Genomic DNA, 27,349 nt, shown 5'->3' with positions numbered 1-27,349 from the left:
TTAGGGGTCTCGTGGAGTAGCGGGAACTCCGGGTTACCGTGGGCCAGACGTGAGTAAAAACTTGAATTTGCAGTAATAGGTGATCTGTATCTTTTTTTATTATTTCAATGTGGTTTGCCCAAAAAGGGGCATGGTGGTTGGGTTGAGAGCGCACTGGACTAACAATTCAGAGATTACGGTGATTAGACTCGTAAACTGTCGATTAAATGTGACATTTTTCGGTAACTAGATGCACATCTGCGTCTTTTCAAGCGCTCGTAGTGGTACCATATTGGCAAGGCATTCATACGGTTTTCACTTTAACTTTACGGGCATAAAAAATTGGCATGTTGAAAGCACTTAACAGCGTGTGGAAAAAATTATTCCTTTCAGTGCAGTGTTTTAGACCTGCTCGTGAAAAGAGCCAACTCGCGCGTGCACTATTAAGCCGCGACGGTGATCTGCGACTGTGAACACGAGCAACCTCATATTTTAAATCCAGGCTTGAGTAGAAAATGAAAAGAAGAGAAAATGGATGCTAATCCAATTACTGAGTAGATTCTTTCTACAGAACATGGTCTGTGAAGCGGTCAAAGCACGATACATGGTTTCAGGTTTAATGAGAATCATTACTTACATCTAACAGACGAACTTCGTCTTTATTCATCCAGGGCACGCCAGGGGAGAAAGGACAAATGGGGCCTGAAGGAGAGAGAGGAATATCGGTAAAGCTGAATTTAGACCTTTTAAACCAGTAATTCAAACAATAGTCTCAATTTAACGAGGTAGCCTTTTGTACGGATATTGTATGCTTGCTTTGCTTAACTTTAGAGGTTAACAATTTTTCGGAGATCGAGATTTTATGTAAACTAATCTAGCATTACTAAGGAGGACCCCGTGTCCTCGTTCACCTAAATGAAAGGTTAAATTTAGATGAAAGTGTGAGATCTATATCAGATCAATCAATGATAACAAGAGGAAATGCTTTTTGACACTTGTTTGTAGGGCGCACCTGGTTTACCAGGCCCTCCAGGTTTGCAGGGAAGAAGTGGAGAGGATGTAAGTAAAAGTGAAAAATTGAAATATCTCCACGTTTCATCCCAAATGCTGCCATTTACAATCCGTGCTAGTTTCGTAAAAATGTAAATCGGGTGTGATAGTGATACGCATTTACTTCGTCGTACAAAGTATTAATGTGTGTTCATTTGTTAATGAAGGGTGCTCCTGGTCCCACGGGTGAGCCTGGTGAGAATGGTGTCCAAGGAGAACCGGTAAACGATAAGCTACTCAATTACTCATTATTCCAAAGTTAGGTCGTTATGGATAAAAGTGAGACCTTGCCGTATAGACCGAGCGATAACGTGTCAGGTGGTCAGGAGTCGATGAGTCGGTCACTAATTCAATGGCATTCAGCAGACAGTCCGTCGAACGGTCAGCTAATTAGCCACTAATTCAGACAGAGAGTTAAACTGAATCACTGAGCCAATTAGTCAGAAAGTCTGCAGGTAAGTCAACCAGTCAGTCACTCAGTCAGTCAGTTAGTAAGTAGGTACGACAGTCAGTCAATCACTGTCAGTAAATCCCAGTCAGTTAGCCACGAGTCAATCAGTCCACTTCTTGGTAATTCAGTTAGTCAGAGAGTACGTTTATCGCTGTCGGAATTCACAATCAGTTAGTCACAAGTTATTCAGTCAGTCATCCAGCCAGTCGGTGAGTCAGTTATTCAATTAGTCAGAGAGTCGGTCAGTCTGCAGTCATTCAGAGAGTAAGTCAGTCGGTCAGTTCTTCAGTTAGTCACTCTTGTGTTTGTAGCGCAAAACAACCGTTTGTTTGTCTATCAAATATTCGACACGATCTATAAAACATTTATTTGTTGCAGGGACCTGTTGGGAACCCAGGTCCCATTGGTTTATCTGGTATCAAAGGCGATAGGGTAAGTAATTATCGTCATTGTTGTTGTTTAATTTCTTTTTTTGTTGTTGTGCTGTTAAGTCCTTAATAAGTGTTTTTCATGAATATTGTTCGCATCCGACCAGAGTATTTAGATTTCCAATTACCTTGCTACCTCAGGGCATGAAATTGCGCCCAATACAGGCGCGATGACAGCGTAAAAAAGAGGTTTTGTTTGTCTTTGAAAATGGCGACCAACTTTTCTTGAATTGGCTACCACTTTGAAGAATTTAGGAGCCAAGTGGCTGTCAGAAAAAAAAATTAATTTCACGCCCTGTACCTTGAGCGACAATTGTGCATCTAACAGTTTTGTAAGACTCGAGCGATAATGTTACCTTAACAAGAAGCATTGTTAATTTTTTTCTGATTGAAACTGAAAAACTTTCCAGGGAGAACAAGGTGAACCAGGAGAAGTAGGAGATCAGGGTAAATTTGGACAAACGGTGAGTCAACGCTTTACACCCTTACGTAAGCATTCATATTCTCTATTCTGTTTATGTACATTTACTAAGGTGCTGACAAGGAGAATTTGTCGAACAATCAATAGTTTCTTTAGTTGGTGATCATTTCCTCTATTCTCATGACGTTAATGTGAGATTCAGTGGTAATATTTTAAGGAGAAAATAGATACTAGTCACTCATAGGTGCTGAAGGGTTAAGCCAGGCAATAATCATGTACATTTGCATTCCTCTTTGAAATGGATGAAAACCGTTCAAAGGTGCTGCTATTTTAAGTAGTCATTTACTGGAATAAGATGAAAAGATTTTGAAATTCTTTGCTGTTTTTCCCATTGTTCCACGCTGGTGCCAACTGCTCAAAATGTCTCTTTTCCCTTTCTAAATGTTTTTATGTCCGTGTTTGTTTAGGGATTTGATGGAAAACCTGGTCGAAATGGCGTCAATGGGAGGAAGGTGAGTTTTAGAAGATAATTGCCACCGTAACTAGTAAGGGAAGGAGTGCGATTTTAACTTTCGAGAGAGAAGTTACCCACATTTTTCCTTAAAGACGAAAAAATCGGACCAGTCAACATGTCAACCCAGAAGTTCCGCCAGTATTTCACGTTAACACTTTTCTTTTTATCATTCTTACCTTTAGGGAGAACAGGGACTCTCGGGTCCGCTTGGGGTTCCGGGACTCAGAGGTTCACCTGTGAGTAAAAAAACGAACTGTGTTGTGTCCTTTGTACAATCTGGAATTGTCCGACTAGTTTTCGAAACACTGTCTCGAATTGTTATTTAGCAAGCGAAGTGACAATAATAGACTCTTAAATAATGGATGTTCAATAATCATTATCACATTCTGGAAAGGCAGTAACTCCCCCACCGACGCTGCTCCGCAGTTACATTAGAAACTTTTTATTCATTTATAAAAAATATAGGTCGGATTGAATCTCACTCAATGACGAGACGACATTGGTTTTGAATGCTGTCAGCCTAGAATATCTTTCTCAAACTGGGAATTTTTTTTTTTACGAAATGGTTCACTGAGGCGATTGTAATTTTATTTCTTATTATCATGGCAGGGTCAACAAGGTCTACCGGGCGGGCCAGGACCAGAAGGACCAGCGGTAACTAACAGAACTGTATTTTAGGTTGCAATATTTGCAAACTATCTAGCTTGATGGGTATGGGAAAATTATACATTGCATCAGACCGGCCATGGTCTGTTGTAGTGTTTTTTTTTTCTCTTTGCCAGTTGTCTCCCTTCTTTCAATCGCCCGAATCATTTGTCTTTGTATAGCTTTCTAAGTGTTGAGTCCATTTTTAACCGACACTATACAATCTTCAGGGTGCCCCCGGAGAAATAGGTGAACCAGGAAATGCTGGAGCTCCTGGACTGAAAGGCGACAGAGGGCAACCTGGGTTACGTGGGAAACGCGGTTCAAACGGGGAAACTGGGCCCAGTGGACCAACTGGACAGAAAGGAGACTCGGGTGAAAAAGGTCGACGTGGCCAAACGGGACAACCTGGTGCCAAAGGAGCGACGGTATTGAAAGACAATTTTGTTACAAATTTTCACGCTTTATAGTTCTACGTGTTATATCTTCTTCGGGGTATTACTTGATCTATGTTAGATTCTGTAAATTCTTTAAAATGACTTACACCGAGTAATAGATAATAAACTACGCAAGAACTACCTGTATTGTGGTTATCATTTGGGATCACGTGCCCCCTTTGTCACGAAGGATATGGTATTTGTTGAAAAGAAAAAGAGCGCAAAAGTCGATTTTTTTAAGCTCCTCGTTTACAGCGAGTTGTGAACATCGTTTCACAACTCGACACTGCATTTTCTATGTGGTTCTTATCATGTTGCAATATGGGTGAATTTGAAAGTCGTACCTTTTGGGAAAAATGTTGAGTCACTGCCTATATTTGATAATGAAGACATTATTTCTAATCGTCAGGGTCTCGTCGGCAACATGGGCCTCAGAGGAGAACAAGGGAAGGAGGGCGCTCCGGTAGGTAGCCTTAAGAAATTTGAAAAGCCCCAACTTAAGTGTTCGTATTCTGCTCACTGTTATACGTAAAATGAAGCACTGATAAAGATAATTTTTCTGACAATCTGGACCTTTTCAAATAAGTGACCATTTCCTTTTTCTCTCGTGACCAAAATATTTAATTTAAGGGTGATACTGTAACGAGAAATCGGACGCAAGTCACTCTTACAGTTTGAAGGGTTAATTTTTTAAAACAATTTCAACAAATAAGTCCTTGATTATTGTTTGTTTTAACTCTTCATTATACAGTAGCTTTAACTGCCTGTTTACATGTCAACTCCAAAAAACGCAAAATCATGTAGCACTTAATGAGAACAAGGTCAAACATGGTGTTCACAGTTTCTTGATTTGCTCAAAATCGTGTTCTTTTCTCTGCTTGCAAGGGAATCGATGGTCAACCAGGCTCGGAGGGAGGAAGAGGAGAGAGGGTAAGTTATTATGGAGAAATTTGAAAACACAGGTACACGAACAAACGAGGTGCAAAACGATAGCGTAATACGTGAAAGTCTTAGAAGTTTCACCTTTCATTTATTTTCAATTCAGCATCCCTAAATAAAAGGGAACGTTAACATTTTATGAATAACTTTGGTGAATGACGTTCCATTAAAAGACTTAATGTCTTCAGCGGAAAAAATTTCAACATGTCAACGCTTGTGAGAATCTGAAATTCCTAACAGCGAGGATTTGTCTCACGTGTTAGCAGTGCTAAGAGAAAAAAAAAAGGTAAATAAGGGCTGGTAAAAACACACTGAGAACTACAAAAATAGCTGTATTACATTTGCAATGACCTCATGCAAGAGAGCATTTTTAGGGCCCCCCAGGAACAGCAGGACCAAGAGGAAGACTAGGAGCGAAAGGAAATCGGGTAAAGTGCTTCACTGATGTTAGATCTGAATTTGATATAGGTAGTATGTTATTTGAAAAATTGTTTTAAAATAAAAGAAGAAAAATTGTTTATGCTTAAGAGGTGTAGGGCAAGGTAGGACGTAAGTTCATTTGTTCATGAAATAAAAGAAAACAATTACTACGTGAGGAGAGTTCCCCGTTATGTATGTTTAATCATGAGATTTGAAACGCATTTTGTAAACAATGAGAGAGGTTTTTCTCACCTTTTCATCAGACGCTGGATGTTTAAATGCATTTTTGAAAGATGGTTCCTTTTTTTATTCAACCTAGGGTCCTTCAGGGCAGATTGGAGCCCCTGGTCCAATTGGCTCGCGTGGAAAAAAGGTCAGCAAGTCTATATGTTTGAAGACGAACAAGTGCAAGAGCTCCCCTGATCGAGAATTAATAAATATGTTGCACCTAAAGTATTCCGAAGCTCAATTTCTTCTGAGAGAATTAATAAATATATTCCATGATGCTATGCGTCAGTCTAGGAATGGATAACAGTTGACTTCAAATTCTGGTAAAAACTAAAAGGTGGCACACGGAACACAGACGTGTGTGTCAGTGATATTATCGCCAAATCTTGGCGTCTTCTGCGATCTATTACTGGACAGACGTGCCGCAACTTGGAGTAATGTTGATGGTGACGTCAATCAAAATGCGTATGTAATTTAGCATATCGTGTTATCAAAGAATGAGTGGAAAATATGTATTCTTTATCACCTTTTTCGTGTAATTTTAGGGTTCTAGAGGACGACGAGGAGCAAGAGGCCTTCCTGGTGAGATGGGCCCAGAGGTAGTGTGCTGTATACTTTTTAGAAAATCAACGCAAATTTGAGTCAAAATTTTTTTATATTAAGTTTTTATTGAAATTAATTTTGTTATTCTGACCGCCACGAGGCTCTGAATTTAAAAATTTGTATTTGTTGTTTCTAGGGACTTCAAGGTGAAGTTGGTTACCATGGAGCTTTTGGTCTGGCAGGGAAAAAGGTAAACGTAGTCAAACCACTAACACAGAGAAGCTCAGGAGGGCCAATCCCAAAAGCTTACAAAAGGATTATCTGGATGATCGAGGCGTCATCGTCTGGGTGAGAGTAGTCTGAGAAGGACTAAAATCGATAATGGTGATTGACGTTCCGACAACTTTGGTGGAAGTCATTGACTCTGATGATGACTTCCGCCAAGATGGTCGGAAAGTCAGTCACTACAAGAAGGAACAGTCCTTTTCCAAGACTTCCCTCACCCGAGCGATCAGACTACACTACCAAATCCTTGAACCATTGTTTAGCAGCCCAACTGTTACACGGTCAAATGTAACTCCTGGGTTCGAACTTCTAAAAAGTGGAATGAGCACGAAAAACTGGCAATATTAACAAAAAATATGAAGAACTGTAGTAAACATTTCTGTTTTTTTAGTTTTTTTCAGAGTAATGAATTATGTTTACGTCTACAGCGTTGAAATGAATGTGTTCACTCAATGTCTGCTAAGTTGCATGTCAAGTCAATGCGTCCTGCGCAAAAAGAAAAGGAAAACGCTCTTCAACTAGAGCTATATTTGGATCAATATCAGTATCTGGGCAACTACCCCTCCCCTAACTCAACAACAGTCAATTGATAACAAGTTAGGGTTAATGTTGGGTTAGGGGAGGGGTAGGTGGGCAGTTGCCCAGATACTGATATTGATCCCTATATTTTTCATGCGCATTTATTATTCTCAAGTACTTTCGTTCTTTTGAAAGGGCAACGCTGGATTACCAGGGATAGACGGAATTCCTGGAACCAAAGGAGATCAGGTAAAGAAGAGATGAGAAGTTTGAATATTCTCATTACCTGTTTGCTGGATAAAGTATGGATATTGTACTGAGAAGTTAAAGGGTTAACAGTAATTGTGCTTGTTTCCTGGAATTAAGGCTTGCTCAAGGTATCTTCATCTCTTCATTAGGGATCTCCTGGAGTGGCTGGAAATCCTGGGAGCCCTGGAATGAGGGTTAGTTATTTTCCAGCAAGTGTTTATAACTGAGAAATTCAGTTTTTTCAACATTACTACAACAAAAGAAATTTTTCTACCATGATTTAGGGGATTGGTGGACAGAGAGGAAGAGCAGGGAATCCGGGGGCGATTGGATCAAAGGTGAGCGTTTGACAGGGGTTTCAATGAAAACCAGTTATCGGTGGGGTGTACCGCTGCCTATAAGATTTCTTACCGCCGTCTGTTAAGCCTAAGGCAGGCTTTCGTGTTGGGTTTCCCTTCACAGACACTTTTCCGGGTATGGCCACCAATTACAGCGCTGGCAGCCACTTATGGAAAAAGTAATTGAAAACCCTGTGGGAACACCCTGGCGATACTTCTACCTTTAAAGTAATTGAGATAATTGACAAATTTAGTTGTTCTTTTTTAAATCTTCATTGTTATTATTATTTATTTCAGGGCTTACCAGGGGAGGATGGCACTCCGGGAAGAACAGGAGATACCGTAAGCTAAATGTTCATTTGATATTTATAAGCTGGCGTAGTAGTACCTGAGCCGGAGTTTGAAAAACCACATGAATTATTTTAAGATGGATTCCGTCTAAAATAATTAGACTTGCTGGCTCGAATACTTGCTTTGAAACTCCATAAAAAAGTATTTCATTCAAAATGCTAGATATTTCCTAATAAACAGGATGATTTCAGTGCCGGCAATGATAACGTTATCCCCTGTGTACTCAGTACTCGGCGACAATCGGAGGAGAAAACAGACGGATTTACCTTTTGGTAACTTTAATAATTTGTTTGTTTTCTTTTGTTAATCGTTAGGGTCTACCAGGCATTAATGGCTCACCTGGCCTTCGAGGAGCAAAGGGAACAATGGTACTTAGCAACGTAACTTTCACTGTCCACGGACAATGGTCAAAACATCGATGAGCGTTTTTTTTTTTTAATTTTTATTCAGGGCCAACAAGGTAAAGATGGATCGTCAGGCCGTGCGGGATCGAGAGGACCAAAGGTGAAATTGCTCCACTTTAATATTTAATTTTAGGAATCTTCCTTCTGATATCCGTTATTCATTTTTTATTTCGTTATCGGTAGGGTGATAATGGTGCTAAAGGCTCGACTGGGACACCCGGAAGAACAGGAAGAGCTGTAAGTGCTTAAAATCGGACATCAATGCGAATAACAAAAAAAAAATTAAAAGAATACCTATGGCCAACTATTGCATAAAGAACTTAATCTAGAGTTTAAACATGGTTGTGAACTTCTAATTATCGGTCTTACTGCAAGTTTGCTCCTATCTCAAAAGCCCCGCTTCCGGAGAATCACGGAGAGTTCTGCAATTATGGTAACCATCCAACTCCGCAGAATGATCAACGCATATAATCACATATCAGTGAATGAGTGAGTGTGTGAGTGAGTTATTTGCATATCGGAGTCCCCATTAAAACTTGTTTACACGAGTTAAAAATGAGAAGAAAATCAAGAATTAGTCGTGAACAGAAACGAATCAATGCTAATGGCTTGAAACTATCCTTTTCTTCAAAAGGGGCGTCGTGGTGAACGAGGCACGATGGGTCTCCGAGGTTTACAAGGACCTGTGGTAAGTTTGTAGAGAGTATCTGATATGACTTCCGCTCATGTTACCCTAAAGACCTTCTTAGCGTCACCCTTACCTGGAAGATAATAGCATACGTTCGCCAGATTTGACAGTTGTATTTCACTATTCCCATTTATCCGTGCATCCATCACCCCTACCTTGTCAATATGAGAATGATGGTCGGAGCACAACAGCGAGAGCCTCGTGTTCCACTTTGTCCGCATTGTGCTCAAGGTCTTTTAAAGGTATATCTTGCTAACCATGTAAAACTAAAGATGTAGGCGACGGACCCGCAGTTTTCAGTTCCTGTTCGAAAGGACTAAATTGAACGATTTGTAGATGAAGTTTCAAAGGTTTTATGTTAAGATCTGGTCTGATCAGGTTGAAACCCTCGACCTCCTGCGCGGCAATTCGCATCTCTTCCAATTGAGCAACCACTGCAGTAGTTTCATCCTCGCGTAAACTAAAACACTCTTATCCGTATGACTCTAGGGAGTAGCTGGAGTTCCTGGCCCTATGGGCAACACTGGACGTCCCGGTCTCCGGGTAAGAAAAACTGGATGAATGTCTCAATGGTTTGAAATTGTATGGAAGAAAACTCAACTTTGTAAGGTTAAGCCAGCTGATATGATCAAACTTGTACCCAGTTTCCGCCTCAAAAAATTTTCATTTTCCTTATTAATAAGCTACTGTTTCCAGGCATTTCCTGAGCGACCCTCTTTGTAGGGAGGGAGCCTAGAGGTATTTTAGTTTACAGCCCAAACTTTGCGTTAGCTATGTTCTCGCTTTCTTCAGGGACGAACAGGAGAACGTGGAAAGGACGGTAAAATTGGTCAGCTGGTAAGTCGTAACTCAGCCTCGATATTTGGTTCCATGAGGATGTTTCTTCTGTGTCGATTAATCAGGCAACGACTCTTCTAATAAGCTTATTAGTGGCCAGAAATCTTGGTTCATAAGAGATTGGTTTCTCCCAAAAAGCATAAAGGCCGCACTTCTTCAACACAAACGTTGTTGACATGCCACAGCGTGTTGCGCTAACTAACCAAGGATATTATTCTATTTTTCCACAGGGTGACCGTGGTCCAGTTGGTAAACCTGGGCTGCCTGGACCCCAGGTAAGTCTTGAAAGTAAATTATAAAGTGATAAATTATTCCTCTATTATTTTACTGACATTTCCTTTTTGGGTATTTTTGGTTAGGGCCCACCTGGAAAAGTTGGCAAAGCTGGAAGTAATGGCGAAGATGGAGCCCCGGTAAAGCTAATATGTGCATCCATTAGAATGTATTGCTTTATGTGAGCAGTTTATTCTTTGGAAAATTAAAACTGTGAATTAGCATTGGTGAAGCCAAAGCAACATGTATTGTCACTAAAACCTCTCTTTTTATCCTTGAGTTAATCTATTCGCTTATAAACCATTCAACCTGTAAGTATTCACAACGAGTGAAAAGGCATTATCTGAGATCAAACGTGTGAGGAAAACTATGACTTTTTCATATATTTATCTTTGTTTCTTTTTTTCATTAATATATTCTCTGTTTCTATTTTTAAGGGCGGGGCAGGACAACGTGGATCTCGAGGTCGAAATGGAAATTCAGGCTCACCCGTAAGTAGATGTTTGGTTATCTACATTTTTCACGTTTAGTCGCGCGCAGAATCAGAACTTACATAAAATTAGTGAAATATGTGACGCAACAATTGAGTTATATTACCCTGCTTTTCCTGCCCCACATAAAAAATAAATGGTAGGGCGTTGAACCGTTGATTTATTTTTATTCATTATTCAAATATTGCTCATTTTACGAGCGCACGAAGGCAAGTGCTAGATAAATGTGAATGACACATGAGTTTGGCGTGAAAGTATCAGGGCAAGCGCAGGTTACACTCCCTTAGCTGTATCGATAGCATAGCGCGCTTATTCACCTCTGAAAAACGTCAAAAAGTAAACTAGTTCTGTCAGCTGAAGCGATTGGTAAGTACCAGTACTATTTTTCTCTTCAGGGTTGGCCGGGGTTACTTGGGTTTCCTGGAAAAAGAGGATCGAAAGGAGAAAAGGTTTGAAAATAATTTTCATCTCCTTATACCCTCAGCGGTAGTATGCACATTCCCCACACTACTCTCTCTACATTCCTGGTGTGATGGAGACGAGGAGAATTTGGTCAGAAAATCAAGAGCTTATGAAGCTGTGATCATTTTCCTTAACTTCCTTTAACATTGCTAAAGTCTGTTTTGTGTCACAAATTGTTTTCAACATTCTTATATAGGTGTCAATTAAGGATTGTACCTAACTAAAAGGACAAGGGGACCTCTCAACCCTTTTTTATGGACTTTTGGCGTAATTTCTCATTTTGTTACAGGGAATTGCGGGGAATCCTGGCTTGCCTGGTGATGATGGTCAGTCTGGTGCCCCGGTAAGCTATTCAACTTTCTCAGTGAAGTTCACTTACTTCTGACATAGCGATTTTATTATGTATTTAATCATGTAAATATCTTTTTTTCTATTGCACTCATTTTGGACTGGTGATCCTCGCAACCTAATTGTCTCTCAGCGCAGTGCGATTGACTCGATTCATTGTGTTAAGTTTTAAGCCGGCTTTTTTGAAAAGTAATCAAACAGTGCACACGTTACTTTTATAATTGGACAGTGTAATACTCAAAGTTACTCTGGGAAATTTTTTCGTCTTTTTGTATGTTTACATTCTATTTATCATCATTTTAAGTGCGCTCTATTAAGAACCGTCCTCTTCATCTCTTGTGGTACGTAAGGCAAGAATAATTTCTTTGCGTTTAGCTCTGTTTTTTACAGCATATTATGTCTCCCCACATTCAAGTTTTACCTCACCGAGCTCATCAAGCTCACTAGGCTCACCGAGCTTAGCAATGTTAGCTTGGCGCCAGGACTCAGTTGAGAGACCGTTTTTAATTTTGACAGGGAGAGGACGGAAGACCTGGATCACTTGGAATGCCAGGTCCACGTGGAGCAAAAGTGAGTGATTGCCATGCCGGTTACGTACGTTGGTATGGATCTTTTAGGATGAAGTTCATGTATGGCACTTTGATAAGAGTCAAAAAGAGTTGCATGTATTTAATGATATTTAGATGATCTCTTCGACGCCATATTGACGGATTAGGCTTCATCAATAGGGAGATTACGCCACCGAATCGCTATAAACTTGATCGTCTTGTTTATCTCTTATCGTCATCAAGAATGGCTTGCAATTCCCTTATTGTAAAATGTTCCGAATAGCTTCTTCGTGTAACGGGAAAAGTTGCACTAATAAGTACGAAGAATCTGTGGGATCAAAGCGGGCAATCCCGAGCGAGTTTCCCATTAGAACACAGGATTTGCTTTATATTTCCCGCCACGTTCGCCGCTGGAGAAAGTGACGGACCAAAAAGAAAAGGTTGAGGAGCAAAACGGTGAACTACAACTTGAAAAACTACCATAAAATTATTGACATAGTCACAGTATCAACAAATTTACTAAGATTCTTTTTTTTATCACAGGGGAATGATGGTGTAAACGGAATACCAGGTCGAAGTGGAAAGAGAGGTTCAGAGGTAACTATAGATTTGCAATTTCTATTTCTTTATTTAAGTTGGCAAATGGCGACTTAAAAAAGTTGATCTTGGATCCCTGTTCTTTCCTTTTGGCGTCAATCTGAAGGTTTCAGAATTTTACTAGATCAAGGAGCCAATGGAAACACGGAATAAAACCATGAAAAATGTAAAACGTGAGCGACCAAGCCGCAATTGGTTTAGTTTTGATTTAGTTTCGAGTTTTCTTGGCCAATCACCGAGCGAAACAAAGCAAAACCAGTAGAACCTCAGATTACTTTCGACACTCCGTAGCAAATTTTTCACAGTCATTTTAAATTTTAATTTCTGTTTTTTACTTTATTTTAGGGCTTGAAAGGCCCACCAGGAACGCCAGGAATTCCGGGATTGATGGGAGGACCTGTAGGTTGACCTTTTTGCTTCATTATGATATTAGTTTTCTATGCCTTACTATCTTTTCTTCTAAGTTTCCGTTTGACAGAGAGTCAGGCTTATTCTTAATGGATCATGTAAGCAAACGAACGAGTGATACGAAGCGCCATCAAATAAATGGAAACGTCACCCTTAGACCTGATGCTCTTCTTAAAGAATCAATTGGTTCTTGACTGTTGTCAATAGCGACCTTTACACTTTATATTCCTTAATTTTTCTTGACATTTCGTGCGATAGTTTCAAAGCGACTCATGTTTACAATGATTTTCCTCATCATTTTATGTTTTTACTAACGATATTCCCTCTTGTAAAACGTTATTTTTTTTCGGATCTACATGTAAAGAATAATATACTATGGCACTGCGTACTTAACCAGTGCTAACACTGATCTCATTTCATGTTTTCGAGAATTGTCTCAGCCTGTTTCAATAATTAGGTAACTATATGTAACTTCGTTTCGTTTTTTTGTTTTTTTTGGTCCTTTTGTTTGTTTGTTACTGTATGTTTGGAGATAGTAAAGATCACATGAAAAACGTGCCTCGCATTTAAATTACTGAAAAGTTCGTGATTGTTTTTCCACAGGGTCCCTTAGGACCACAAGGTCCTGCGGGACAAAAAGGAGGACTTGGAGATAAGGTAAGTCCATTTGAGAATTCTCCCCCTGATTAGGTTTGTGTTCGGTCCGTGTGGGCCAAATCACTGACCATAAATATAAATACCGGACAAACATTACGTCTATAATATTATGAGGTCTTTGCCAACATTGATCACAAAGTCTGTAAGTTGACTGGCAGGTAACATTGACAGTTTTCTTTCTTAATTTGTTTTTGACGTGACATCACGGTAGCCGTATTGATCAGGTAATCAACGACATGGCGGCCATGTTAGTCTGCCGAAGTACTCATGGATCTCAACACTTTTCTTTGTGAACAGTTCTGTTTATTCTAGAGATTTACATAGCTGCCTAGCACATGACTGAAAACGTTATTTTGGTAATTGATAAGAATTAGCAGAATGATTAGTCATAACGTTCGGTGGCATTACAATTATTTTGAACCAACCGAATAATAAAAACCATGGATGTAACTCTAAATTGATTAGGCTCGTCTCTCATAATTATTTGAAACACATGATATCAAATTTATCCATGATTTTCTTTTACCAAGGGAGGGAAAGGCGAAATTGGAGACCTGGGAACCAAAGGAGCAGCTGGAGAATTGGTAAATGTGAATTATTGACTAGCGATGTATGTTCTGTTTTGATATACTTTAGGCTTCATAAAATTACGGTTCGCTCACCAAATATCTCCACTGTTCGTGATCTTGATCGTGAGAACTATTTTTTAACGCACACTGAATCAAGAAGACTCAAACAATTTAGCTTTATTTAGCAGTTGCAAACAAATGACATTTGTATAATCAGGGTGAATATTCTGTTTAGTATTCGTCTATGCCGTGCATATGTACATTAGCCTCAATCAGCGCGAAAATATGTCCTGATACTTGTCCTCGTATTCAAAGTGTCTCGAGAACAATCAAAAACCATCATCCAACAATTATATATGTTTTTTGGCTGCGAAGAGGAGAAAAGCGTTTGCAAACAACCCAGCGCGAAAAATGAACAAATAAAAACAACGCTGATAACTTGGGGTTAGACTACTTTTCCGCGTTTTCTAGTTAGACTTGATGAGAAAAATCTAGCAAAACGCTCCTCCATCTTAGTAGGTAAATGTTTCAAAAAGGAGTTTTCTTTGAGAAATGCGAGAGGTCATCGGGTATTCCTTAGTTTTACTTATGTTTCTCCACGTAGTGTGTTTAGGAGAGTCACGCACGAGCAGAAATATTGAACAGATTGCAAACACGTACTACACCACTCTAACAATAACTCTTACCAAGTACTCTCGCTTGTCAGCAAAAAAGCCGTAACAGAGTTTAGAAAAACCCTATTAATTGAATTTAAAACACGCTCAACACCATACTAACGTTAGCTCTTACGAAGTGCACTCACCTACAAATATAAATACCTAATCGTGTTAAATATTCAAGTTGTGTCTAAAATTGCAGGGTTCCATCGGGTCTGAAGGCGAACCTGGTAATGAAGGACGTCCTGGAGCTGTAGTGAGTACCACTTTGTACCAACTTGATAGCTAAATCATTGTTATGAATTATGCCACGTGGTGTGTTGTAACAGAGCGTTCTATTCCTCTTATCTAGGGTTTAAGAGGTAGACCAGGCAATCCAGGCCGTCCAGGTCCTCACGGAAGAGAGGTATGGCTTTTGCTCTTAAAAACTTAACTTAGCTTTGTTTACTTCGCTGCAAGCAAAATGTTCATTTTCTTTCTTTGTTTTTTCTTTGGTAAGATTTTTTAGCTTTGAGAGTTTTGTGTTAAATCAATCGTTATCCCCTGTTTTATTTCTTTTCTATTATTATCTTAAATGCTTAAAGATGATATGGAGTTGTTCAAAAAATGTCATTTTTAGTCTCGCCTTGGAATGAAACGGTTAAACCAACTCACCTGATCGTTATTCCTGTTTTTGAATCGTTCTCGTTTTCTGTTTTTAAGTTTTGTTTCGTTTTCTAACAATATTGTGATGAATGTGTATCGTTTTGTTGAATATTTGATAGTTAAATAAATAGAAAATTAAAATGAATTCTTTTTTCCAGGGTCCTGCAGGTAGACCAGGAAAAGATGGTAGACCGGGCATTCCTGGCACAAAGGTTTGTTAAGTGTACCTTCGCCATTTAAATAGAGGAAACTGAATCTAAATGATAAGTTCTGAAAGAAAGAGACAAGAAAGAAAGAGGAATTGTAAAGGGATTGGACGCAAAAGAGTCAATTCATTTGTTTTAAATCAATTTGTTGTTTATCCCAGGGTGCCCAGGGACCTCCTGGACGAGCAGGAAAACCTGGACTGCCAGGGCTTCAGGTACTTGACGTTTGATTGAGTTTTATGTGAAAGTGAACGAGACTGTTTTCTAAAATTTTTCCTCTCTGTTTTAATCTTATCAGGGTATATTTGGAACAAGTGGCGAGAATGGTTTATCAGGCAAACAAGGACAGATGGTAATTTATCATCTGATACACCAATGTCATCATTACCTTAGTTACGGGGGACAAAGACATTAACTTGAGCGCATGGGCTATTGAAACCAGTTCGTTGTGGCACCTACCAATGCCCTTTCCACCAGAAGTTGACACTTCACCTAAAATTAAGAAAAGCATCAACCAAAAACAAAGAAACAAAGAAACGCTACGCGTTTAAAAAAAAATAATTTATGTAGAATCATACCTGAGAGAATTCGGAATCCAGCCAAAAGGAAAAGTCCCCCACCCTCCCCCCTGCAACCTGGTGAAAAGAAATAAAACTAAAATTGGCATTCAGGTCCCGCCTCCACTGTCTGAGATTAAGCCATTCTTAGCTTAATCATCCGACTTGACTGCTCAATAAGGAGCGTAAGATATAATGCTGAGTAGAATGCTAGTTTTCATCACTCGTTTAACGAAATCATCAGTTACCATTTTTATGTTTTGTCGGTAGGGACAAATTGGACCACCTGGAGAACCTGGACCAAAGGGACACCAAGGAAGGGAGGTAATACGATTAGTATCATTATCTTTTATTTGCCTTATTTACACAATTCAAAAAATTTATTTACAACGGTTATAGCTAGGGGAGGAGACCCAGGAAGCCACCGGGCATATGATAGAGCCACCCCACCCACATTAATAAAATAAAAAGAGCTACGAATGTGCGGCTAGGCCAATTCAGTGATTATTTGGTTAAAAACTCTTGCATTTTCGTCTTAAAACTAAGGTTTGACGAACGAGTGACTGAAACAGGAAGAGAGTTCCAAATTTTAGGACCTTGGTAGAGAATTGTAAATTGCTTGAGATTTGTACGGCAATGGGTGTAAAAAGGAAATATATTGAATAAATTTTTTTATGTAAATGGTGCCACGCCTGCTGGAGTGTTTGATTTAATCGGAATAGTAACATTAACATCTTGAAATTAACATCAACTCGTGCGCTATAAGAAAAATTATGTAAGAGTTCTATGTTGCATCTACGTAGATATCAACGTATTTTTTTGAGTTTCGTGTTTCACTATTTTCGTTCTGTGACTTGTCACACTCTGCGTTAAGTGCTTGTTTTAAAAACACCTTGTAGGGAATACCCGGTTTCGCAGGACGTCCCGGATCGCCAGGAGCAGATGGAGAAGTGGTGAGTTAAAAAACATTCATAGTGACCTGCAATTTCAAATATAGTTGGTATGTTACCTGTTCATGGCAACCGATACCTTCTCTTTAGAAAGTCTATGGGAAACACTTTGAAATCAGCAGAAAACGGAAGCGCTGAAACCTTTTTTAGGAAACAATTGTTGAACAATTACCAGTACGTGTAACCCAACTTTGCCTAGGAATTGATCAAGAAGGACTTAGGAGGACGCTTGAAGCGGTTTTTTTGCGAGACAAATACCACGTGTATGCTGAATACTTAATTAGGAAAACACGCGCATGCATAAGTTGAACCAAATCACTAAAAAAGGTTCATGCGTGACTGAAAACGAACTGCATTTCGTTGGGAGACAGCCGAAATTATCCACCAATCTTGGACTCTCTTTTTCCAGGGAGATCGTGGGACTGATGGTATACCCGGAGCACTTGGTGAGCCTGGATTTCTGGTAAGTAAACCTTCGTAGCTTACTACTCCTTTAGCGAATGAAATGATTGAAGCACCAGATAACTCAAGCCATTATTTAGTTAGGTGTCTGCCACGGAATTGTAACTTGGAGTTCTCATGGTTCATGTTCAGGGAGGTCTTTTTCTTGTCTAACTTTCAGGGATTTCCTGGGCCAGCCGGGGACGAAGGATCCCCTGGTATCGATGGACAACCTGTAAGTAATCAAACAAGTAAACAAAGTAATCAATGAAGCAGTTTTCGATTGAGTTTCGAAAAATCGAAAGCAAAGTATTAACCATTACCAGTCAGAAAAAAGGTGACATTATAATGAGAGCTCTTCAGGCAACTTGTTTGAAGTGCAGGAAAACACAAGAGACCTAGTTGGAATTGGTTTTTAGTTTTTCGTTTCGTAAAGAGTGGCGTGTTTTTCTAAACCAATCACAGAGTAAAATGAAGCGAGGGCGAGGCAGTTCGGGATCACTTTCTGTACTCTATTGGTACCTGCTCTCAGGAATACTAAAGAAAACATACGAGAAAACAAATATACTCCAACCTTAATCTGCAGTAAGAACCGCGCATGAAAACCCTTAATCTTTTGTTCTTAGGTTACAGATTTCTCTTGAGAAGGAGTTTTGGAATCACACCGAATTAACGCGTTTTTTATGTCTGAAACACACTATTGTCTTGTGTTCCCAACTTTCCTGTCCAATTCCAACATTTCATTTCGCCGCTACTGTCGTTCTTTCCATAAAAATCATGAATTTGTTTCGTGATACGGAAGTTTGAAATAAGTTCGAAACTTCAAGGTCGAAAGCATCCGTTGGCGGTGGGATTTCCTGCGCACTGCACTGAAGAGGCCTCCTGTAGTACCTAGAAAACTTTTATCTTTTATTCTTCTTTGTTTGCCGTTCAACCAATCACAACAGTCTTAAACCCTTATGTGACTTGCTTACGATAACTGAAATTAGAAGCATTTTATTCATCTCCAAGGGGATCCGTGGACAAGACGGTGAGCCGGGACAAGATGGAGAGCCTGGAGAAAAAGTAAGGAACTCCAACCAAACTAACCTAATCTTCCAACTGCCTTTTCGTTTAATCATCTTTTGTTTACATTTCCAGGGAGACGAAGGGGAAAGTGGAAGACTTGGGAAGCCTGGGCAGCAAGGAATGATTGGTTTTATGGGAGAGTCTGGGGAGAAAGGGGAAAGAGGAGTTCAGGGAGAGACGGTGAGTAACGCGTAGGGGACAGACTAACTTCAGAGTGTAATCAGTATGCATATAGAATAATTGCGAATTAGTCTTGATGGGCAAATAAATCACCCCTCTGTTTGTGTGAAAGGAGTCTTTATTAAAACCTGATTAGCTCTGTTTGAAATTTTTCTTCTGTAGGGAGATATTGGCGCGAACGGAAGCACGGGACCGATAGGATTACCTGGAGCGGAGGTTGGTGTTTGTTATGTAACACTTTCTATGTTTTTTAGTTGTTTCTGTCCCTGCTGTTTTTGCGTTTTTGTTTTTTTGTTTCTTTTTCTTTTTGCTGTTGTTGGTTTGTCTTCATTCCTTTTCAGTTACCATCATAACTAACTTGTGAGGAACGATCAACAGAAAATATACAGCCATAATTAGCTTATTAATCTCTATTATAATATTGAAAGGAATTCAAACATTTCATGTACCCTGTCTGTTCCTTAGGGAATACATGGAGAGGCCGGCGACGAGGGAGACAGTGGAGTAGAGGGAGAGACGGTAATTATTTATCCCTTACCTGCATTTCCCTTTTCCTCTTTGTTGTTATTGAACTGCTGCATCGATCACTGTTCTCTTTTTTGTCAGTGAATGTTTTATTTTACAATTTTAATGCTACACATAATGTTGCTCAAAGCTTTTAAAGAAGCCCGTCACAAGGAATAATATTCACCTAGGTTTCGCCTCATTGACATCTATTGATTAGTCAGCTGTTTAGGAATCCTTGGCAAATTTTTCCCAAGTTTTTTTTTTTTTATTATTAAATTAGACAAGCCGTCACTCGTTCTTCACAAACTCGGACGGAGCCATTCTGAAGTTATTACAAAGCACCTTTTTTTTAAATCTATGTCGCGATATTTTTAAAAGATGTGGTACAATTTGAACCTTTTCTGATGTGCAAATTATTTTGCTTTCGCTGTTTGTTGAATCATTTATCCCCCTTCACCAAATTAGGTTAAATTCAAGAAAATAGACGAGGTTTATACATATGTCATTTCATTTCAGGGTGATCCAGGATTTCCAGGTTCCCTAGGAATGCCTGGTCCGCCTGGAGAGGAAGTAAGGAAAGATCTATCACCCTTTGACTCCTCAGAGTAACTAGCATCTAATTTGTCTTTACATTATCACCCCTGAATCAAACATTAAGGTCGGGAGAATAAAAGAAATGATCACATACTTTAAAAAGCTATTGATTGAAGATTTTAGATCTATGAAAATTCACATATTTGCACTGCGGTGGAGAGATGAAATTATAAGATCCTCGCAGCTAAGAACACTACTGAAACGAGTAGTTGTAAATAGGACCTGAAAAAAAATTCAGGCCCGTACGGGATTTGAACCCATGACCTCTGCGATACCGGTGCAGCGCTCTACCAATTGAGCTAACAAGCCAACTGGGAGCTGGTCATGGCTTCAAATCCCGTACGGGCCTGAATTTTTTTTCAGGTCCTATTTACAACTACTCGTTTCAGTAGTGTTCTTAGCTGCGAGGATCTTATAATTTCAAGCTATTGATTGTTTAAGAAATTCAATTCTCCCTGTCAGCCCCTTTGGAAATATATAGAAAAGAAAAGGACACTATGTATACTGATGTTAGAAAAGGTTAACTTGAATGACGCCGTATTAAGTATTGAAAGTGTTGGTCCTCTCTGTAGACACAGAGCCAAAACAAAACACCAAGCCGAAACAAAAAAAGGCATTTCTAATTTTGTGATTATTGTCTAATTGGAGATTTAGGTTCGAGGAACTATTCCATTAATGCCTTACCACTATTGCCTTACTACAGTACTTTTAGGAATAGTTGTATTCTTGAGTGAAAGCACGACATTTGTAGCGACGATAATGATGGCATTTTCATTAAGATATTTCTCATTATTATGCATCAGGGTGCAGTAGGCGAACCAGGGCGTAATGCTAGTATTGGACCACCGGGACCAAAGGTAAGAATATCACAGATTTCAATTCAAAGATAATCTTAACGTGATCATTTGAAAATTTCTTTCAAAGAAAGGGAAGCCTGGCCTATCCCTGCTGTACTTTGATATATTTGACAGCGTAAAGCGCTTTTTTCTTTATAAATCAGTTGAAAAGTTAGTTTAAAACAGACGCTTTTCATCTTGTCACGAGCGTGGCACAGAGAATCGCCCACGGGAAATCGATTCGTACTCCGATCCTCTACCACTGAGCTACAGAGATCTTATTGATAACCTGGGTCATCGCTTACTCCATACATGGCACGAATCCCGCTTACTGGAGAAACAAGTTGTGGAAAAGAAGTCTAAACGATCCAACATTTGAGTTGATAACTATATCTGACGTATAATCACCAACGACTTTACTCAGAGTTGTACCCACATCGATTGACTTGTAGCTTGTATTGTTATGAGTCGATTTTTCTTCTGCTAATGGCAAAGATGGACGTGAAAAATTGAAAGGGAAAAAACAATTTGTGCACGAGTTATTTTTGTTGTAGGGAGTTATGGGACCTCAAGGACCACCTGGGCCACAAGGCTTCACTGGAGCCGAGGTGGGTGTTACGATCAGTTTGCGTTTCAGAGCTGCAAATTCGTAGTATGATTTAATCGGCAACCAAGAAAGCAATCACTAGCTTCTTTCAGGTTCTCGGTTGGTGGAGACGAACGAACGAGGGGGCAAGAGAAAATTGGAGATCTCGAAAGGAGCAGCGAGGAGGAAAAGTCTTAAACCCTTCCCCCTCCCTCTCGTCGTTTTTCTCGCGCGCTGTGCTTTTTTCGTTCGTTCTCATGTAAACGTTGAAGCATCACAGGAGACAGAGATTGTGTGATCGTAGAGCTATTATTAGTCTTAGTACCTTAGCATAATGAGCTGTTCTAATTGGACATAAGGCCACACTCGGAGGGGGGGGGGGGCGCGGGGGGTTGTAGAATACTACCATACGTATAGACAGTGGCGGATGGGCAAGATCTCCAGTAACCATCGTGCCAGTAAAGCAGTTATGATCTTCTTCAGCTCAGTTATTAAAGTTTTGTGACGATCATAAGTGCGAATTGTCAACATTTATTATTGCATTCATTGCTTTCAATTTTGCTGCAAAGCTCGTCATTGAAGTTACTTGTACTGTGTGAGGAAATTTACCTCAATCTTGTCAGTAAATGTCAATGAAAACCTACTTTCATTAATTTAAGGGGGTTGTCGGACCTCAAGGAGAACATGGAAGTCCTGTAAGTACAAATATCCTAAGACTCTATTTCAAACTAACCTTTCAGGAATAATTAACAAATTTCTTTCTAGGCCCGAAAACTATCATTAGAGTTCCAATTATTCTTCCCCAAGCTGCTAAAGTAACTCCAAACGACACCCAAGTGTCCATTTAGTTTGAATGATAATTTCCTTTGGTTACTTAATTAATCATTTAACAATCTAATTCTAGACTGATTTGTTTTTCGTTTTTGTGCTTGCTTTTCTTAGGGTCCCAGAGGAAGAGTGGTAAGATATATTCAATGTTGGACGACACGCGGGATTCATCATTATTTTCATCGATGTACCGCAGCAATCTTATGGAAATAGTTCTTATAGTCCACCCGTACCTCCTTGTTGATCGATATGCATATTTATCCTCCGTGACTCTGTCAGCGTAAGACGCTCTACTCTTCACAAGAGGGCGCTATTACAAAATCATCTATAACACTATAGATGCAACCAGTATGCATCGAAGACGGCTAGTTGCCCAGTGGTTTTCTCACTCGAACTTATACTTTAACGCATTCAGTGAGATACATTATATTTTGATGATAGATAGAAAACGCAATAGGAAAAAAATTGTTGAAATACATTTTTAACGTGCCTGTAAAAGGAATAATTTTGTAGCTAGAAACTCTCTTGGTAGGGACTTAGGAACAATTTCATAAGGTGTAGCTAACTTTCAGTTTAACGCCTAATAACTCTGTGACATTCTTGACTTTTTTCCCTCCCAGGGATCCGAAGGGCTTCAAGTAAGTAAATGGGTCGTGCTGTTACTGTGACGCTTTTTTCGCATTGTATTTATTTTTTGATCATAGCATTGTTATTGAGCCTTTATCCTATGATGATGATGTTGTTGTTGTTATTCATCGTTGTTATTGTTGTTGTCGTTCGCGTTGTCTCAAGATTTCAGAAGCAACGAAAACAAGGTTATTTAATGTTAGCCTTATGAAGATATTTCAAGCCTCTGCCTGATCTAGATTTGTGTTTTATTTAGTATAACGAACAAACGATCGCTCCGAAACCATCAAGCTGAGATTATCATGTGTTTACTGGTTCCTACGCGCATGCGCGAGATAAAACCGCAGACCAATATGTTTCAGGGCGTGGAATTAACTTTTTATCTTTGCAAATCTTTTTAATTCACTATATCTCTATGTAAGGTTAGGATGAAGCATTCTTATCGCCAATTTGGTGACTAATTCTCAGGATTTGGTCGCCATAGTAAAATATTTAGTCGCATTGGCGCCTGCATCAGGCACAATTTCACGCCCTGTGTTTGGGAGCAACATAAATGTCCATGTTATTTTACTATTTCACCCCAGGGACCCCCCGGACCACCTGGCCCACCAGGAGAACAGGTTTGACGCAATTTATTCCATCTATTGTTCATCTTGCTGTGCATATCAGCCTTTACCATCCTTAACGTGTTTTCGCCCGCTTGTAATTAGTGAAGACGCATCATGCGTGCCCCGAATCAGGAATAGCCTTCGACTGCCAAAATTGAATTACAACGGAAGAAATAATAATGTCGAAGCTCGAAGAATTGCAATTTACACTTTGCTCATACATATGATGCAAAAAGAATCAGATAATCCTAAGTCAACCGGCTCGTGCCTTTTTCTTGCCGATTTACCTTAAGGTGCAGGAAACGAAAGGAATATTCAAGTGACAATTTCTGCCCATGTTGTTGAAATTTCAGTCTTTTTCACCGGCAACAGCAATTTTTTGGACTTCTCTCTCTGGTACGATCACACTACACGATCACACTCCACGATCGCACTTTACGATCAGCTGACTTACCTCGATTTGATTTTCTTTCATGCAGGGACTTCCTGGGAAAATACCTCTTGGTTGGGTAAGAAATAATGATGTTATTCTGTTTCTTCTTTTTTATTTTTTATCCTTGTTTACATTCAATATATTTTGGTTACTTTTAGACGCACTCACATCAGACCCAACAAAATAAAGGTCCAGGATTTAGACTGTACTCAACACAAGAGGTAGGGTCTATTATGAAGCACTGTAGCTGCAGCAGTTAATGAGTATTTTTAAACACAAATTATGGACACATTAGCCCTTTAACCCTTACGAGTGACTCGCATCTTAGTTCTCCTTACATTATCACCCCTGAGTCACACATTAAGGTCTTGAGAATATAGGGAATGATCACCAACATAAGGACTTCTTCATTGCGAAACAAATTCTCCCTGCATCCTAACATCAGTAAGCGTTTGCTCTGTACCGTTCTCCATACATTTCCTAAAGTGCTGATGAAGAGAATTTGCTTGAAAACGATAAAGACTTTGTTTCGTTGATTATCATTTCATCTTTTTTTGTGACCATAATGTTTGATTCAGAAGTGAAATTGTGTGGAGGAATTAGATGTTAGTCACTCCTTGGAGTCAAAGGGTTAAGAACATAATCTTGTGCTAAATGTGTTCATTGGTTCATGCAGACGTTGATTCATCTATTTTTAAGCTTTTGTTTTAGTGCAGCTGTCACAGGTGTTGGTGATACTGTTGATGTTGTTGTTGATTTTCTTTTTTAGCAGGAAAATGCTGATACTACAGAGTATTATTTTAGGGGTCTCAGCAGTGTTATTTATTTCTATAAATCACAAAATGGCACCAGGACACATCCTGCGCGATCTTGTAGGGAACTCAACCTTGAACATCCTGATTATCCCAGTGGTGAGTAGATACGAACGCACATATGGAAATTATCTTATAGTCCGTGTGAGCATTGCTAATGGTTTCTTTGAGAGCGAACCGTTGTTATGGGGAAAATCCTTAATTACATTGATAATAAAGACTATCCATTTCTGAGGGGACCACCCTTCAGCTCTGGCAAAACATGTAAGACATGAATCAAATCCTACTCAGAGACAGAAGTGACAAGAATCATTCCTTTTCTTTTTTCTTTCCTTTCCTTTATTTTCATTTTTATTTTCAATTTCTCTTCAGGTGAGTACTGGATAGATCCCAACGAAGGATGCTCCAGTGATGCAGAATATGTTTACTGCGACTTTGAACGAGGAGCTTCCTGTGTTTATCCAAAGAACAAACAGGTCTGGTGTAATTATTTGTTCTTCTTGTTCTTGGGAAGCGAGGTGGCCCAGGGGCTGTGGTGTGGACTCCGCTTCCGAAGTTTGGGGTGCAATTTCCGGCTGGGTCATTGTGTTGTGTTCTCGAGCAAAATACGTTGTCCGCTTTGCTACCCGGGGTGTAGAGTAAACCTGAAGCGGGGTATAGATAAGCTGCGTTGGACAAGCATTGCATCCGGGAGGGGGAAGAGATGGCGATAAATGGCCAAATGACTCAAAAGACTCTTCATAAGCCAATATATCATCAGGGGTTTAGCTTTAGGAGGAGAGAGGTCTTTGGGTGACCTGTAACCATCCCCGCACACTTAGTGGTTAATATTTTCGTTAAGTCGACAAAATACAAACCTTATAATAAAGGATTGCACTTAGTACGTGGATCCGAATAATCCTTACAGCATAAATCGCTTTTAGTCCTAAAAACTGCACTTGACAGTTTTTTTTTCGCCGTGCTGAGGTTCGTTACTATGACCACACCCTCCTCCCCTTAAGAAATTCTAGCTTTGCTTCTGGACACTTTTTTGGGGGGGCTTGAAATTATCAAGAACAATTTCATTGCAGATTACAGCCCCGGATGCAAAACCATTCGAGTGGATAAGCGAAGCAACTAGCGACTTAGAACTTGTAAGTATAAGGTCAATGAATTTGTTGGTGGTGTTTATAGTCTTTTGAAAAACTCCAAATAGTTTATCGGGGTAGAGGTTTTTAATCACTTTTTCTATAAGTGGCTAATGATGGTATCATCAGCGGCTGTGCTGTAAGGCGAAACCCAAACACCAGAGCCTCTTTACAGGCTAAACTGACGACGGTGAGAGGTGGTACGGTCAGCGGTAGACCGCCCGTAACTGGCTTTTATTGAAAACCCTGACAAGGATCTTCACAGTCGGATTTCTTCTATAATTTCAGATGGGTTACAGCATGGTTCCGGTCCAAATGAGATTCTTGAGACTTCTAAGCAGGCGTGTGTCGCAGAAAATTACCTATCTTTGTTATAACTCACGCGCCTGGGACGATGACGGAGGTCGAACAATTAAGCTGCAAGGTGTAAATGAAATGGAGCTTACGGGTAATGACCGAACTAAGCCTGTTGTCCTAAAGAATGGATGCAAGGTAAAAACAAACAAACCGTACAATATTTTAGAAAGGATTTTCGACAACAGCCATCTATTTGGATTTCGTCTCTCATCCTCAAGTTTTTTATATTTCCCTTACGAAATAAAGATGTTAGTCGTCTTGTCGCGAGCGTGAAACAAAGGAAAACTCTGAATGACCGAAAAATTATATGACTGACCTAATGACTGAGCTAATGACTGACTGACTGCCTTATTGACTGATGTATTCATTGACTGAATAAATCTATGAACTTTTTAATGACTCTTTGACTAGCTGGCTGACTGTCTGACTGACGAAATAATTCTGGACTAATGTGACTGTGTGACCATTTGACCGACCGCCTAACTGATTGAATAACTAACTGACCAACCACTTGATAGAATGATTGATCTATCGATTGCCCTGTGAATTTACTAATCTATTGACTTAACATCACTAATTCAAGGTTTGTTCAAATCATATTCAACAGGAACTAAACGATGAGTGGCATGAGACAATTTTAGAGATCAACACAGTTGATAAGGAGGCGCTACCAATCATTGACATGGCTCCATTTGACATAGCCAATTCTGAAAAGAAGAAAGAGTTTTTACTAGAGCTTAGCCCTGTTTGTTTTTATCACTGATTCTGCAGTTATAGAACTGGAAAATAGACTCTTCGTTTTGGCAGAGCTTGTTCAAGACGCACAGGGTCCTGAAACGTAGAAGACTTCCATATGTGGTCATAAGCTTATACTATTAATGAACTCAACAATTGAACGAATGAATAGAAATCAATTTCCAATATACAGATTACATCTACAAGTGTCCAAATGTGTTTTATTTATTCAAGAATTGAAATATCGAATGGTGAAAAACTAATTATCTCTGAATCCAACACACCCTTTAAATACCGTGCAGTCTTTTAAACCTTCCAAAACACGGAAGTGCTCGAGTAGTTAATTACCAAATCGATAAATATTACATAAAATCATTTTTCGTATTTTAAATGCGCTGATGTCAGCTTTATTTATTTATGTCAATAATCTCTATATTCTCAAAAACAAGAAATGTTTATTTTGTTAATGTTTTATCATTCAATGTACGGGATTTTGATTTTTCATATCGTGCTTTTT

General features: G+C 39.4%; 2 protein-coding genes across 2 annotated transcripts in view; both read left to right on the top strand.

Annotated features, from left to right (window-relative positions):
- The window catches only part of LOC136283655 (collagen alpha-2(IX) chain-like), a 1,906-nt gene extending 1,830 nt beyond the window's left edge, over positions 1–76 (top strand). Inside the window, exon 5 of the mRNA XM_066172846.1 lies at positions 5–76. Within this exon, the coding sequence (XP_066028943.1) occupies positions 5–76 (72 nt within the window). The remainder of the gene's footprint in view (positions 1–4) is intronic.
- The window catches only part of LOC131799176 (collagen alpha-1(I) chain), a 27,531-nt gene extending 182 nt beyond the window's left edge, over positions 1–27,349 (top strand). Inside the window, exons 2-64 of the mRNA XM_059116874.2 lie at positions 5–49; positions 651–704; positions 985–1,038; positions 1,197–1,250; positions 1,859–1,912; positions 2,319–2,372; positions 2,797–2,841; positions 3,026–3,079; positions 3,453–3,497; positions 3,719–3,916; positions 4,335–4,388; positions 4,811–4,855; positions 5,239–5,292; positions 5,604–5,657; positions 6,058–6,111; positions 6,252–6,305; positions 7,055–7,108; positions 7,258–7,302; positions 7,393–7,446; positions 7,744–7,788; positions 8,112–8,165; positions 8,248–8,301; positions 8,385–8,438; positions 8,836–8,889; positions 9,379–9,432; positions 9,682–9,726; positions 9,957–10,001; positions 10,086–10,139; positions 10,437–10,490; positions 10,886–10,939; positions 11,242–11,295; positions 11,817–11,870; positions 12,392–12,445; positions 12,791–12,844; positions 13,457–13,510; positions 14,041–14,094; positions 14,938–14,991; positions 15,088–15,141; positions 15,539–15,592; positions 15,748–15,801; positions 15,885–15,938; positions 16,414–16,467; positions 17,043–17,096; positions 17,503–17,556; positions 17,716–17,769; positions 18,546–18,599; positions 18,675–18,782; positions 18,945–18,998; positions 19,248–19,301; positions 19,806–19,859; positions 20,687–20,740; positions 21,274–21,327; positions 21,965–22,000; positions 22,248–22,265; positions 22,754–22,771; positions 23,345–23,380; positions 23,848–23,877; positions 23,960–24,022; positions 24,574–24,712; positions 24,986–25,089; positions 25,684–25,746; positions 26,029–26,232; positions 26,705–27,349. Of these exons, the coding sequence (XP_058972857.2) occupies positions 675–704; positions 985–1,038; positions 1,197–1,250; positions 1,859–1,912; positions 2,319–2,372; positions 2,797–2,841; positions 3,026–3,079; positions 3,453–3,497; positions 3,719–3,916; positions 4,335–4,388; positions 4,811–4,855; positions 5,239–5,292; positions 5,604–5,657; positions 6,058–6,111; positions 6,252–6,305; positions 7,055–7,108; positions 7,258–7,302; positions 7,393–7,446; positions 7,744–7,788; positions 8,112–8,165; positions 8,248–8,301; positions 8,385–8,438; positions 8,836–8,889; positions 9,379–9,432; positions 9,682–9,726; positions 9,957–10,001; positions 10,086–10,139; positions 10,437–10,490; positions 10,886–10,939; positions 11,242–11,295; positions 11,817–11,870; positions 12,392–12,445; positions 12,791–12,844; positions 13,457–13,510; positions 14,041–14,094; positions 14,938–14,991; positions 15,088–15,141; positions 15,539–15,592; positions 15,748–15,801; positions 15,885–15,938; positions 16,414–16,467; positions 17,043–17,096; positions 17,503–17,556; positions 17,716–17,769; positions 18,546–18,599; positions 18,675–18,782; positions 18,945–18,998; positions 19,248–19,301; positions 19,806–19,859; positions 20,687–20,740; positions 21,274–21,327; positions 21,965–22,000; positions 22,248–22,265; positions 22,754–22,771; positions 23,345–23,380; positions 23,848–23,877; positions 23,960–24,022; positions 24,574–24,712; positions 24,986–25,089; positions 25,684–25,746; positions 26,029–26,232; positions 26,705–26,860 (3,732 nt within the window). The 5' untranslated portion in view covers positions 5–49; positions 651–674 and the 3' untranslated portion in view covers positions 26,861–27,349. The remainder of the gene's footprint in view (positions 1–4; positions 50–650; positions 705–984; positions 1,039–1,196; positions 1,251–1,858; positions 1,913–2,318; positions 2,373–2,796; positions 2,842–3,025; positions 3,080–3,452; positions 3,498–3,718; positions 3,917–4,334; positions 4,389–4,810; positions 4,856–5,238; positions 5,293–5,603; positions 5,658–6,057; positions 6,112–6,251; positions 6,306–7,054; positions 7,109–7,257; positions 7,303–7,392; positions 7,447–7,743; positions 7,789–8,111; positions 8,166–8,247; positions 8,302–8,384; positions 8,439–8,835; positions 8,890–9,378; positions 9,433–9,681; positions 9,727–9,956; positions 10,002–10,085; positions 10,140–10,436; positions 10,491–10,885; positions 10,940–11,241; positions 11,296–11,816; positions 11,871–12,391; positions 12,446–12,790; positions 12,845–13,456; positions 13,511–14,040; positions 14,095–14,937; positions 14,992–15,087; positions 15,142–15,538; positions 15,593–15,747; positions 15,802–15,884; positions 15,939–16,413; positions 16,468–17,042; positions 17,097–17,502; positions 17,557–17,715; positions 17,770–18,545; positions 18,600–18,674; positions 18,783–18,944; positions 18,999–19,247; positions 19,302–19,805; positions 19,860–20,686; positions 20,741–21,273; positions 21,328–21,964; positions 22,001–22,247; positions 22,266–22,753; positions 22,772–23,344; positions 23,381–23,847; positions 23,878–23,959; positions 24,023–24,573; positions 24,713–24,985; positions 25,090–25,683; positions 25,747–26,028; positions 26,233–26,704) is intronic.

Source organism: Pocillopora verrucosa, chromosome 10, assembly GCF_036669915.1.
Source record: "Pocillopora verrucosa isolate sample1 chromosome 10, ASM3666991v2, whole genome shotgun sequence".
Lineage (NCBI taxonomy): Eukaryota > Metazoa > Cnidaria > Anthozoa > Scleractinia > Pocilloporidae > Pocillopora > Pocillopora verrucosa.
Note: the sequence above shows the minus strand (reverse complement) of the source record. Positions and strands in the feature narration are given on the sequence as shown.